At 40.4% G+C, this 14,922-nt stretch overlaps 1 protein-coding gene across 6 annotated transcripts in view; it reads left to right on the top strand.

Annotated features, from left to right (window-relative positions):
• mim (missing-in-metastasis) overlaps positions 1-14,922 on the top strand; it is a 396,419-nt gene that overhangs the window by 345,260 nt on the left and 36,237 nt on the right. For all 6 annotated transcript variants that reach the window (XM_073988101.1, XM_073988098.1, XM_073988097.1 and 3 more), the window contains 2 exons: positions 5,230-5,338; positions 6,014-7,312. In XM_073988101.1, coding sequence (XP_073844202.1) covers positions 5,230-5,338; positions 6,014-7,312 — 1,408 coding nt within the window. The remainder of the gene's footprint in view (positions 1-5,229; positions 5,339-6,013; positions 7,313-14,922) is intronic.

The raw sequence follows: 14,922 nt of genomic DNA, 5'->3' as shown, positions 1-14,922 counted from the left end.
TTTTTTCATGACCAGAGTAGCATTTTTGCTAGTTCCACATTTGATACGATTGGCGCTTCTAAACTTTTCTCCCATTCCTAAAGATTCCATTTCAATATTCTCTCATTTTCATAAAGTATTGTAGATATGTATGTATTGTTTCAATATTTTCTCCACGAAAATTTCTTCATGAACGTAAGGCCTTTGGAAAAAAATATCCAGCGAATAAGTCTTATTCCTCCTTGTAAGAACATATCCCTAAAGTTAAAAGGAATTTGTCGCCAATATCAACAGGACAGCCTATGAGTGTTCAAAAAAAAAAGAAATACAAATAACAGGAGTGGTGGCCCTAAATGTACTATGACAAGAGAAATGAGAAAGTCTCCAGCCTAATTGTTAGGGTGTTTGGTATCATGAATATACATATAGTATCAGGCAAAACTAAAGCACCCCTCAGTACATTTGTATACCCTCCACCATATGGAAGGTATAATTAAATTTGTCATCGAAATATTCGTCGGAGACCCTATAAAGTATATATATTTTTGATCAGCATAAAATTCTAAGTCGATCTAACCATGTCCGCATATCCGTCCGTCTGTCTGTTGAAATCAAGATGCCGCTCGCAATTTTTAAGGTAGAGAGTCCTAATTTGGTACATAAGTTTTTATTACTTCCAGGATGGTTGGTATTGAAAATGGGATATATCGGTCCACGTTTTGATATAGCCCCCATAGAACGGTACCTCCCAATTTTCGGTATTTTTGAGGTTTGAGCTTCATTATCCCACCAAAATTGATGAAATTTGGTATTTAGTCATCGTTGGGTGTATAAAACTTTCCCCCAGAAATTTGCCGTAAAGGTCCACGCCTTCATATAGCCCCCATATAACGGTACCTCCCGATTTTCGGTATTTTAAAGGTTGTGGTCACAATAATCCACCAAAATGGCTGAAATTTAGTACTTAGTCTTCCTTGGGGGTATAGAACTTTCCCCCAGAAATTAAGGTCCACGCCTTCATATAGCCCCCATAGAACGGTGCCTCCCGATTTTCGGTATTTTAAAGGTTGTGGCCCCAATAATCCACGAAAATGGCTGAAATTTGGTGCTTAGACTTCTTTGGTGGTATAAAACTTTCCTCCAGAAATTTGTCGGTATAGGTTCACGCCTTCATATAGCCCCCATAGAACGGTACCTCCCGATTTACAGTATTTTGAAGATTGTGGCAACGATAATCCACTAAAATGGCTGAAATTTAGTACTTAGTCTTCCTTGGGGTTATAGAACTTTCCCCCAGAAATTTGTCGGCTAAGGTCCACGCCTTCATATAGCCCCCATAGAACTTTGCCACCCGATTTTCGGTATTTTAAAGGTTGTGGCCCCAATAATCCACGAAAATGGCTTCGTTGGTGGTATAAAACTTTCCCCCAGAAATTTGTCGGTATAGGACCACGCCTTCATATAGACCCCATGGAACGGTACCTCCCGATTTTCGGTATTTTGAAGGTTGTGGCCACAATAATTCACCGAAATGGCTGAAATTTGGTACTTAGTCTTCGTTGGGGGTATAAAACTTTCCCTCAGAAATTTGTCGGTACAGGTCCATGTCTTAATATAGCCTCCATAGAGCGGTACCTCCCGAATGTGGTTATTGTGAAAATTAGCGACATTTTTTACCGAAATTGCTGAAATTTGGAATTTTGCATTCCATCTGTGAAAGACTAAGGTGCTTTTGTTAATACAAAACAACTTTGCCACTTTCCTCACTTTAGGAAATTTCCACATTGCTAGTTGAGGATAGTTCCTTCCAAACTACCACAGAAACGTGTTTCCTTTCTAATTCGGTACGAATGCAGCATAATATTGTCCTTCCGTACGATTTGTTGCCCATTGCTACCCTTGCTTTGGCATTTTTGTGTGTCAGAGGTACCGGCAAAGCATCCGTCTTGATGGAGGATCATTCTCCCATAAAAAGGTCCTACTCCAATGATTTCTGGCAAAGAAGTAAAGGCCTGGGTACATAAGCTGCCTCGCCTGGTTGCGTTGCTTTCCTACTTCATTTCTGACATAACAAAAATAAAAGAATACAGAAGGCCGAGCCAATTTCGAACTTGGTTGCCCTTTTCCTCTTTATTCTTTTATTTTTGTTATGTCAAAAATGAAGCAGGAAAGCAAGGCAACCAGGCGAGGCAGCTTATGTACCCAGACCTTAATCGCTTGTCGTGTCCATCCAACGTTAACTAGTCTGGTCCAATCGAACAGATCGTTTCAACATTCTTTCCAACAGTTTGAGTTGAAGTGTCTTGACCTTGACCAGATGTGGAGACATATCCAACGTTAACTTGTCCGGTCCAATAAAAAGTGTCGTTTCAACATTCTTTCCGACAGTTTGAGGCGAAGTGTCTTGACTTGAACTAGAGGTGGAGAAATAGATCACTTTTGCAGCAATAGTTCCATGAGCTGCAGGCTACAATAGTGACGGAGTCACTCATTGTCGATAGTTAATAGTCAGGGAGAGTGAGTTTTTAGGCACAGTCGGAGTTTTATTTTCATTTTTTTGTATTTTCAAATAAAAGTTCGTATGTTAATATTGGACCAAATCGGTTTCTCCCTTTAAGGGTTATCTTACGTACTACCCAGTTAGGTTGGCACGGGCAGGATTTTTTGGAGATTTTGGGCCATTTTCTCAGGAGGTATTGGCCTGCCCCCGAAAAAAATTTCGCCGTCGTAACAGGGTCCGCAAGAAGAAATTTTTGGGCAAAATTTCAAAACGATCCGAGGTGAGCTGTTAAACTGCACTTTTCCCAAATTGTGTGTGTGTGTGTGGGGTGCCCGAAGGACGGGACCAATATAGTTCATATTCCAACCGGATACATGCGAGAGTTATCTTGCGGTTTTGTCATTTTAATTGGTGCCGTCAAGGTTTCTTGGAGCTTTTAGGTCATTATCTCAGGAAGTATGAACTTGTTACCGAAAAAAAAATTGTACCATCGTAAAGGCGGCCCCAAGTTCAATTTGCTGAAAAAAATCAATAAGAAAAAGGTATCAGTCGGCTTTGCCGGCAGAGATATACCCTCAGCCTGTGTGAATTAAAATCCTTTTTTCTCAAAAAAAAACCTATGTATTTAGGGAGGTTTTAGAATTTTGGGCGTATGAACCTCCGGACAAAAATATGGACTATGATAAAAGCTCAAAGCTTCGAGAGTTGCCATGCGCTCCAGCTACTACATATGGTGCCATAGGGATTTTTTACACTTTTCGGGCTGTTTTCTCAAGAAGTATGGACTTGCCCCTGATAAAGGTTTTACCCCCGTAATGGAGACAGCGAATGAAAGTTGCTTCAACAAAAATCAAAGTGATTCGAGAGCAGGTATTAAAGTGAACTTATCCGAAATTTTATGTGGGAGACACCAGAAGGAGTGGACAAATATAGTCCATATTCGGACATGATCTATATCTGGTAGATATATTACGATGTATAAAGTATGGACCAAATCGGTCACTTCCTTCAAGAGTTATAGTGCGCACAATTTTTCCGAAAAATGTTGAACTTTTGTGGGTGGAGGTACCTGATGTGCAAAGTATGGACCAAATCGGTTACTCCCTTCAAGATTAATCGGGCGCACAAATTTTCCGAACATTTTCAAACTTTTGTGGGGGAGGTACCGGAAGGAGTGGACCGACATAACCCATCTTCGAACTTAAACTAAGTTTGGACAAAATATTGCGAAAGCCAAATTTTGGACCGAATCGGTTGATCCGTTCGAGAGTTATTGTGCGCTCCAGCCAGCCAGACAGACGGACGGACTCCAAATTGTCGAAAACACATTTCGTCCAAACATACTTGGGGTCTAAAACCATTATTTCGATGAGGCACATTTTGCCCGTATGAAAGTGTATATAGTCTCGTTAGCATAAATGCTGAGGGTATAAAAAACGATCCGGGAGGAGCTCTAAAACTTCACTTTTTTCGAATTTTGTGTGGGAAATACTCGAAGGAGTGGACAGATATAGTCCATATTCGAAAACGATCTATGACTGACTATACCATAAGCAAAGTTATTACCAATTTCCCCGCTTTTGTGGGGGAGGTACCGGAAGGAGTGAGCCGATATGACCCATTTTCGAATTTAAACTAAGATTGGACCAAATATTAGGAATGCCCTATCTAGAGTTATCGTGCGCACCAGCCAGACAGACAGACGGACGGACATTGCTCAATCGACTCCAAGTTGTTTGAAACAGATTTCGTCCAAACATACTTGGGGTCTAAACCCATTAGTTCAATGAGGCACATTTTTCATCGTATCAAAGTGTATATACCCTCTTTAGGGTATAAAAGTGCGCCCAACTCTTAGATAATTTCGTTTTTCACACTGCATACTAGTCCTGTCATTTTCGGGGCGCTCAATAAAGAGCTGTTTTATATAGTCTTATATATTTAAACTATTCCTCATCGTTGTTTCTGAAAATTAAACCCTTTAAACCGAGATTTAATGTCTACTCCTTATTTTCTGTACTAAACTCGGGCTCCTTGATCTTGCTTCAGCATTATCAATGAGATTCCAACACTTTGGACAATTTCGGATGAAATTCGCAATATTAATCATAGTAAATTGTGGTGGTACCTCCTAGGCTGGAAGGATTCTTATTAAAACGTAGAACACACACTTCTCTTCCCCTGTCCCCTATTTTAAAAGTCGGAGTGTACAAACATTTCGATCCTCAACTACTAAATAAATATTCATGGCCTGTTTCATCACTAAGGCGATTCGAATTCAAATTCAAATTCGTTCGAACTATTGCCCAACCTTTGTTTTTCGAAAAAAAAATGATTAATTTTTGTTTTCAATGAAACAGAAATTATGCATGATAACAGGAGTTTTGTATTAATTTAACCAATTTGAATTTAAATCGTCTAAAAAAACTGGCCGTTAATTTTTGTGTTTATTTCTGTGAGCATATAATTCATTGATCTTCTATTCCAAAATATAAAAATAATAATCAGGCATTATCTTCAACCTTCTACTTATTTTTGTAATCTTTATGAGTATCATAAAATCATTTTTAATAATAAATGTGGCTATTTCATACGAAATATCATTGCACGACATTCACTTTAAAACTATTTTCTTTTTTTTTTTGCTCTTCTCTTCGAATCATTGAAACCCCCTTCATGTGTCGTTGACCTACTAAATGTGATCGAAAATAAATGTTATTACTATTTTAACTTAATTTATCTTTTTACAGCGTTGTTCTTCACTGGAACGTCCCTTGGTGGCTAACAATACTCGTGGCAATGGACCAAATATTATGCAACGTCAGTGTCCATCACCGATACCGGCTCATGTAACCAAAGGTATGTTGTTGTCATCATCGACGAAATGATGGCGTCACTAAACAAATTTAATCTAATCCTACCCACATACCAAATGTCACCAAACCCACCAACCAACCACCTTAACCTTATTTTCCATTGTCCTGTCCTGTCCTGTACACCAATCACCCAACCACCCACTTTAATATAATTTCCTCACTTGTTATTTTTTAGTTTCATGCTGAGAAAATGTTCCCTTTTTTATTTAATTAAAGCTCAACCACCACTGAACTAATTGTGCTAATTTTTTTCAATATGCTTTTTTTCTATCCCATCAAAACCAATTCAAACCAACAACAACAAAAAACCCATCACTTCCTACTGCTGCTGCTGATTTATGTGTTTAATTAACCAACAACCAATCAAAACTGGCAACAAATCAAACCAAATCAAAACAAACAAATTGCTACAACAACAAAAATTTATGGTGTAAAATATGTCCTTGTTTGTGTTACTTTTCTTTTTGTATGGCAATTTCTCTTTGGGAAACAAATTTAAACAATTGTTTTTTATTCTACCTCTCCTGCATGTCCTTTTTTGTGTGTCTCCTTTTCTACACAATATTCTTTTGTTTTGTTTTATTTGGAAATTGTAACACACTTTACAATGTTTGTATTATGTACATACCATATACGAAAATAATGCTTTTGAGAGTAGAGCTAGCAGCCCATCTTGCTCAGCAACAACATTTGCAGCAGCAGCAATCACAGCAACAGGCTATGGCAGCACATAACCAACAGCAACAGCAGCAACAATGTTCCCCGCCCACCTATGTGAATATGTCGGAATTGGCCAATATGGCAGCCATGAAGCAACAACAACAACAACAGCAGCAACAGCAACAATCATCTTCCTCATCATCACCCCCCACATCAACCGTACACCAAAATCAAAATCAACAACAAGCGGCTGTGTTGCAACAGCAACATTCAATAGATTCAATATCATCCATACACTCGAATGATTCCAATCAATCGGTGGCATCAACGGCTCAACATCAACAACAACATCAGCAGCAGCAACAGAATACCCAACAACACAATCAAACACCACCACCCCTACACCAACATCCAACAACAACACAACGTTCCCATTCCTCCAGCTCGATGACACCATCACTACATTCACATCCATCCATTGATTCCACCTCGTTGGCCACACCACCCATAGGTCAAACTCCCACCCATTCTAGTGGCAGCTCTACTCCACAAAATCACTATTCGCCATTGCTCAACAACTCCCTATCGTCAACGGCCGCAGGTACTCCCAGTGGTTCCAGCATTGCCAGTGGTAATATGTCCCTTAGCGGTGGTGCCACTGGGGCTGGCAGTGTCATTGGCGGCAATGGGTCTGGTAATAATAGTTTTGTCTATAATGTTTGTTCGCCAACACCTCCGCTTAGCGCCAATTCCTCCCAAGCTAGTGATATTTTGAAAATAACCGAAAATGAAGGCAATGGTGTGACACAGCAGCAGCCACAACACCAGGGAACACCACCATCTCCACCAACAACAACTAATAATAATAGTAGTATTAGTGAATCCAATACAACAACAGCCCAATCACAGCCACCACCACCATTAAATGCTAATACCATTAACAACAGTTCATCATCAAATTCAAATTCTCAAGATAATTCTAATTCCAATACAGCAGAAGCTGACAATTTATCAACATCTACATGCTCGTCTGGGGCTGTGGTCGAAAATGATGAACGTTCAAGGGCTTCGGTATTGCAAAAAGCTTCCATGTTTGAAAAACAAGCTGCAGCTGCCAAAAGTGCACCACTACCCTCATCATCATCGTCGTCTGCTGCTGCTGGCGGTGGCGCACGTCATTCGCCGGTTGTTGTTGAAAGCGGAGGCGGCGTTGGAATTTATGGTACACGCACTGCTATCGCCACAAATAATCATCACTCAGCACAACAATCACAGCCAATTGATCCTCAGGATGTCGGTAAGTAATAGCTTTGTATATTTCTATCATAAAGTACTTACAATGGTCCCGCCGCCCCGACCTTGACCACCACCTCACTAACTATCTATCATCTTGATTGATCCTTCATATACAACACCCCCTTATATATCGTGTTTGTTAGATTGTAATCGATGGAAATTTTAGAATAGCTTTAGTTATGAAATGTTATCATAAAATATTTTTGTTGTTGCTCTTTTAATTTATTGTCATTCGTGTTAAATACAATGTGTTAAGGAATGTATTTCAGGTGTCACGATAGGTCATGGTATTTTTAAATGGACAATTCTTGGCACATGAGCAAGCGACTTAATCTCTGATAAATTATCTACCTTTAGGCAAAAAAAGAACCCAAGTTAGAATCTTAAAATTTTGTATGAGGGTCATTACAGATGCTCAGGTGTCAGATATGCTTATCAGTTCTTCCTAGATGGACATAAAAGTTAGGAAAATATGTTCGATATCATGTATTTCTCAGCTTTATCTGTCATGAAAAGCGTCATGTATTTTTCATCAGTGATACACAACCAAAAAGAGTTCACCGAAAAACTCATAGCATACTTTTAGGCGCAAGTTATTAGTAACGAGAATAAAATAAGAATCTTATTTGGAAATTGAGTGGGTGGGTGGGTGATATCTTGAACTTTTTATAATTAAATAAAAATAAAATTTGACATACAGGTGAAACAAGGACCACTTTCCAGACAAAGAATGTCTGCTGTGCCAACATATAATAATTAACGTTTTTGTCCATTCAAGGAACATTTGTCTTATGTTGTGTTTTTTGATCGCGTCTTCCACTTGTTTACTCCATCGAAACCTTGGCATTCCAGGTCTGCGTGTTCTGCCATGTGACCCGTATTTATACGCCTTTTTAGCGTGTTCATCATCGCTCATTCTTATGACATGGCCTAGCCAACGCAATCGTTGTAACTCGATACTGATACAGCTCGTGGTTCATACGACGTCAACGCATGTTGGACCGTAAGTCTCACGAAGCAGTGTCTTATCTGTTTGCTTAAGTACCCAGTATTCGGTACCATACATTAGCACAGTATTTTTAAACTGCTTACTTAAGCCAAAGTAGTATGTATTGGCCAATACTATTCTGCTTATTCCACAACTGATGTAGCTTTTTGTGTCAATGGCGGTCTCGAGGTAGAAGAAATCTTTAACACTTTCGCCGACGTGAATGTTACAGCATTGACGTTAGATGACGTGAATACAATAGCATGCACATCCATTTTTATAACCTCAGCATTTATGCTAACGACGAGGGTATATTCACTTTCATACGGGCAAAATGTGCCTCATCGAAATAATGGTTTTAGACCCCAAGTATGTTTGGACGAAATGTGTTTCAGACAATTTGGAGTTGATTTAGTCATGTCCGTCCATCTGTCTGGCTGGCTGGAGCGCACGATAAGTCTCGAACGGATCAACCGATTCGGTCCAAAATTTGGCTTTCGTAATAATTTACCCAAACTTAGTTTAAGTTCGAAGATGGGTTATATCGGTCCACCCCTTCCAGTACCTCCCCCACAAACGTTCGAAAATGTTCGGAAAATTTGTGCATGTTCATACTTCCTGAGAAAATTGCCTGAAAGGTGCAAAAAAACTCTATGACAGCGTGTGTAGTGGTTGGAGCGTAAGATAAATCTCGAACAGATCTGCCAATTCGGTCCAAAATTTGGCCTTCGTAATATTTTGTCCAAACATAGTTTAACTTCGAAGATAAACCATATCGGTCCACTCTTTCAGGTACCTCCCTCACAAAAGTTCAAAAATGTTCGGATAAATTGTGCGCTCGATAACTCTTGAAGGGAGTGACCGATGTAATCCATACTCCGCAAATCCTAATATATCTAGCAGATATAGATCAGGTTCGAATATGGACTATATTTGTCTACTCCTTCTGGTACCTCCCACACGAAATGTCGGATAAGTTCACTTTAAGACCTGCACTCGAATCACTTTGATTTTTGATGAAGCGATTTGCATTCGCTTTCTCCATTACGACGGTAAAAGCTTTTTAAGGGGCATGTCCATATTTCTTGGGAAAACAGCCCGGAAAGTGTAAAAACCCTTATTTCACCATATGTAGCTGGCCACGATTACTCTCGAACTGTTTTACCGATTTGGTTCAACATTTGGTCTTCGTCATATTTTATCCAAACTTAGATTCATGGGGCAATACCGGATGATATCACAGGGGGCAACCAATTTGGTCCAAACTTTGGATCTCATAATATTTTGTCAAAATTTAGTTTAACTTCTAAAATGGTCCATATCGGTCCTCCCAAAGGGTAGCTCACCCACAAAAGTTCAACATTTGTGTCTTTGTTCAGTTAATTCCTAAACCTCATTTTTGTCTGCAAGTTCAAATGTTCAAAAAGAGCCACACAATTCTGAAGCGACCCTAAATACATTCAATCTGTCCGCAGATGAAAGTTTCACTTCACATTGGCTGAGGGTATATCTCTGTCGGCAAAGCCTGACTGACACTTTTTACCTTTTTAATTCATTTACTTGTATACAATCGATGATTACCACTTGAAAGTCTTCATCGGTTGCCACTGGCGTCGGTTTGTTGTATGGGTTTTTACGCCCTTGACCATGCGCCTTAGAGTTCACTTTTCCAGAGGAGGTAGATGCCTTCTCTGCAATTGGTTGTTTCTCCTTGGTTTTATGTTCAACGGCGTCAGCATACGTGGTTGATAGGTCAACCAATCGCGAAGTCATCGCCTTCTTAGGCGAAAGCTCTGCACCCTCGAAGGAACGTATGCACTTCACATACTTATGCTGTGAAGCATCATTCGTCCCTCCAGAAGACGATGATTCCTTAGCCGGCTGGATCATCTTTCTAACCAGACCGACAGTGGAGGTACCAGGTACATTACTTTCCTCCGCTTCACCTTTGCCTTTTGGCGTTGAATTGGGCATTGAGGCAGACCCTTTCACCAGTAGACCCCCTTGGGGGTTTTAGTTGGTTTGGGGATGTACTCAATGGCCTTTTACAGTTTCTTTTGACTCGGGTTCGTCTTCGGAACAGATCTCGGCTCCACCTCTTTGCCAGAGGCAGTGAGCTTCGCCGACTCTACTACTTTGCTTGTCACCAGGGTTTCCTTAGAGGCTCCGGATCGAGCAACTGCTTGGTTCGGGAGGAAGATCCTTTCCACCTGGAGCTCGCGACGAGGTACTTGTGGGTATTTTTTTTAACTTCCTTACGAACCCCAGCTTACTCCTGATGAAGTAGACCTCCCTCTCCGAATGCAAGTTCCTACGAACTTACGGAGATATGATTCAGCACGTTTATAGCGCTTCGCATCAGATACTTCTCGGGCAGGTCCATCCTTTGAGTCGCTAGACGTTGTAAGGGGTTTCGTTAGATCCCCTGTCGTCGGACAGCGATTCAGTTGCAGTCTGCCTTTAAAGATGTTTGTCATTCGGAGTCGGAACTACCTCCGGTAGGGCATCAAGGTCCATACTCTCTTCGTTAGAGCCACGATTATCCTCCCTGGTAGACTTGGCCGGAATCACCGCGGTGTCCAGTTCATCATCAGTTAGGGTCAGATTGTGTAACAATTCCTCCGGGTGTATGTCCCAACTTTTCTCTTCCGGGACAAGCCTGTCCAGCTGATCGAGTAGTTCCTTACCCTGTCTCTCTAGATTATCATGGATAGTTTTAAGGGTGCCATGTAGGTCGTCCCCGCCCATAACTACGGTCCTGTCAGCCATAAATCGTGTAGCATTTGAATTTCCGGATCGTCATCAATTTTTGGGGTTAAACTTGATGTATTTGTAACAGGTACAGCTGTAGGTGCCAAGGCATCCACACCTAAAACAGCCGGATCACAATCACTTGATCTTGACGACACACGGCTTGTGGTCTCACAACACTTGCCGCCGGTCCTGGATTATTAACTCCCTGCACCGTAACTTTATTCCTCTTAATCTTCCTACCTATCTTAGTTAATTTTTTAAGGGGACTTACCCCGACCCTTTTTGTCCCACGGGGGTGCGAAGACCCCCAAGGTTTCTACGATATGCGGAGCCAGGTCTGACTTCGGTTGCCCAAGGTCAATTCCGACCCCACACATCGCAGAGACCCCCTTCACATCCGCAACCCGGGAAGACGCGCATAGTAGGAGAATGGGAACTCCCCTATTGTGCCGTTTCTTTTAACGTTTGCATCTCGTATAACCTTTTCCAGCAGGATGTTGAAGAGATTACACGAAAGATGTTTCCACGTCTGAAACCTTTTGGTACTGAACAGTTCGGAGAGTTTATTTCCTATTTTAAATGAGGGCCGGTTTTCAGTTGAAATCATAGTACAAATCCGAATGAGTTTTTCGGGGAGGATAGCAAATTTAGACATGACTTGGAATACCTTTGAACATAAGGTCATGTCGTAGGCTGCTTTATAATGGACAAAAACAAGTGTCTATTTGTATCTCTTGGGTCTTTTTTTAGGATCTGCCTCAGGGTAAATATCTGGACAATGGTAGATTTGCCTGGTCTCTAGCCGTATTGGTATGGCCCAATTATTTCGTTGATCATAGCCTTTAGTTGTTCATAAAATATTCCTGACACTACCTTATATACAATAGGGAGCAGACTTATGCCCCTATAGTTTGAGCACACAGTCTTATTTCCTATCTTGTGAACGGGACACCGGATACTCAGGTTCCAATCGTCGGGTACGCGTCCGTCCTCCCTGCCTCATAGTGCTAATTAGCATGCACATTCAGTTTTGTACAGCTCGACTGGTAAGCCTTCGACTCCTGCTGATTTTTTATTTATTCTTTAGCCGCTTTATTGCTGCCTTTACCTCAGCTTGGACGGGCAGTATACATTGGATATATGGTATCTCTGTCCTCTTTGCTAGTATTGAATTCCAACAGTTTGAAAAATGATATGTCCATATAGAGAGCATAGTATCTGTATCGCTTACCAGATGTCTTTGCTTGTCTCTATAGGAGAATGTGCCTGCACCAAAGCCATCAGTTTGACGTTTCAGTCTGATAGAATTTTCTGAATTCATTCACATTCCATCTTTTTCGATTGTTTCGCACTTTTTTATTTCTCTCTTTTTCCTGCGGAAAAGCCGTTTACTTCTCCGCTCTCCTTTTCACCCGATACCTATCTCGTGCGCTACACATTGGTATTGATTGTAGAGAAGCCCTATACGCCAAATTATTCTCTTCGGTAGGAGCACGATACTCCTGGTCATACCATGGGTTCCTTGGTGGAGTTCTTTGGTATCCTAGTATAGATAGATGCAGGGAGTGGGCAATACTTTGCCACTGTGTTGATATGTCATCGGAACTTGTAGAAGTGCTTTCATAAAGAAATTAGGCCAGTTGAGTGAAAGACGCTGTGGTTTTCTGTTGTGATTGCAGCTTACCGATGTCCAACTTCGGTGTTGTGTCTATTCGTACTTTATTTGTTACGTCTAATAGGGTACGTACCTTTGCTGCAACATGGTGGTGAAGCGTGTCGATGTTTGCTCCTCGGAACGATACATCCGTCACGCTCGATGAATGCCTTGAATGAATACCAACGTGATCAATTTGATTTCTTGTTTTTTTAGTTGGTGACATCCAGCTGCGAGTGAAGCGAGTCGATGTTTGCTCCTCGTAACGATCGTACATCCAACACGTATGATGAATGCTTTGAATGAATATCAACGTCATCAGTTTGATTTCTTGTTTTTAGCTTGGTGACATCCAGCTGCCCATATGATTGTCGAGATGCTTAAATCTGGTACTGCGAATTATTAGGTTTTGTGAAGCTGCGAAGTCTATAAGCCTAATGTCATTGTCAGACATTTCACTATGGAGACTGAAAGATATTCATCTTTCCAATTTGGAGTCGATTAAGCTATGTCCGTCCGTCCGCCTGTCTAGCTGGCACGATAACTCTCGAAAATTAGGCATTCATAATATTTTGTCCAAACTTAGTTTAAGTTCGAAGATGGACCATATCGGTCCACTCCTTCGGGTACTTCCCCACAAAACTTCAAATTTTGTCGCTGAAATTGTGCGCACGATTGGTCATAACTTTGCATACGGTAATATTACTTCCAGGCATAGATCGGATTCGAATGTAGGCTATATCGGTCCAATGCTTCGGGCACCTCCCACACAAAATTTGGAAAATGCGAAGTTTAAGAGCACCTCTCGGATCGTTGTGAAATTTTCTTCAGCAGATTGTCGTTGCGTCCCCCTTTTCGAAGGTACATTTTTTTCTGAGGCAAGTCCATACTTTCTGAGATAATGGCTTAAAAGCTCCAAGAAACCCTGACGGTACCAACTAAAATGACAAATCTTGCAAATTTTCCGCATGAAAAAGAGAAATAAAAAAGCGGGAATGTGAAACAATCGAAAAAGATGGAATGTGAATGAATAATTCTCGCAGGGAGTCTATGATTGATCCAATCTTTGCACATCGTATTATTTCATCTAGTCATGTATCGGGTTGGAATATGGACTATATCGGTCCGGTATTTCGGGTACTTCCTACACAAAATTTGGGAAAACTGCAGTTTAACAGCTCGCCTCGGATCGGTTTGAATATTTTTCGAAAAGTTCTTCTTGTGGGCCCTGTTACGATGGCGGATTTTTTTTTTTTTTTTTTTTTTGTAGGCAATTCAATTTTTCCTGAGATAATGACCCAAAATCTTGCAAAAAAAAACCCCCTGCCGGCACCATCTAAACTGTGTAGTACGTAAGATAACCCTCTAAGGGAGAAAACACATTTGGCCCAAACGTTTTACATCGTATTATTTCTTACTGCCTCGAATTATGTCCGAATATTAACTACGTCGGACCACTCTTTCGTGTACCTCCCACACAAAGTTTGGAATGAGTGTAGTTTAAGGACTCGTGTAGGATCGTTTTTAAATTTTTGTCAACATGTTGGGTATGCGGCCCTAGTTAAGGCGTTTCAATTTTTTCGGGGGCAAATCCATACTTCCTGTGAAATTTGGCCTATAGAATGTATTGTGTTGGCTTCTTTTCTTCAGATCCTGTGAAATTGGCCTATAGATGTCAGAAGTATTGTGTTGGTTTCTTTTCTTTAGATCCGAGGCTGAGGATATTTCTCTGTCGGCACAGCTGACTGATACTTTCTTACTTGTTTTTTCAAAACTTTGCAATTTTAACATTGAATGACACCCAACATTTTGTAAAATACTGAAAATAGATAAACATCTGTACACATTTTCTTCATTATTTTTTCAGATATAATTTCTTTGAATTTGATTTTGATTTTCACCCTTTTGCTTTAGTCGAAAATGATGTATAGAATACCAAACTCTTCAACACGGTCATTAAATTGTAGAAATACTTTCATTTTCAATTTTTTGGACTCAGCAAAGCTTTTAGAGTTGGAAACTACAGGTTTTGAGTCGTGGTGAATTTCACATAAAACTCACCACACCAAAATTTATACGAAAATCCAAAAAATATTGTATTATTATTGATTTAAAATATAGTTTAAAGTTTTTGGAGTTGAAAACAATAAATTTTGGCTCGTGGTGAATTTCACAAGGATTGCATAACACCAACATTTTTATGAAAATTCAACAA

This window comes from Musca autumnalis, unplaced genomic scaffold (assembly GCF_047663935.1).
Source record: "Musca autumnalis isolate F117 unplaced genomic scaffold, ASM4766393v1 scaffold_5, whole genome shotgun sequence".
NCBI classification, from domain to species: domain Eukaryota; kingdom Metazoa; phylum Arthropoda; class Insecta; order Diptera; family Muscidae; genus Musca; species Musca autumnalis.
The sequence above is the reverse complement of the archived record's forward strand: the minus strand, read 5'-3'. Positions and strand labels throughout refer to the sequence as shown.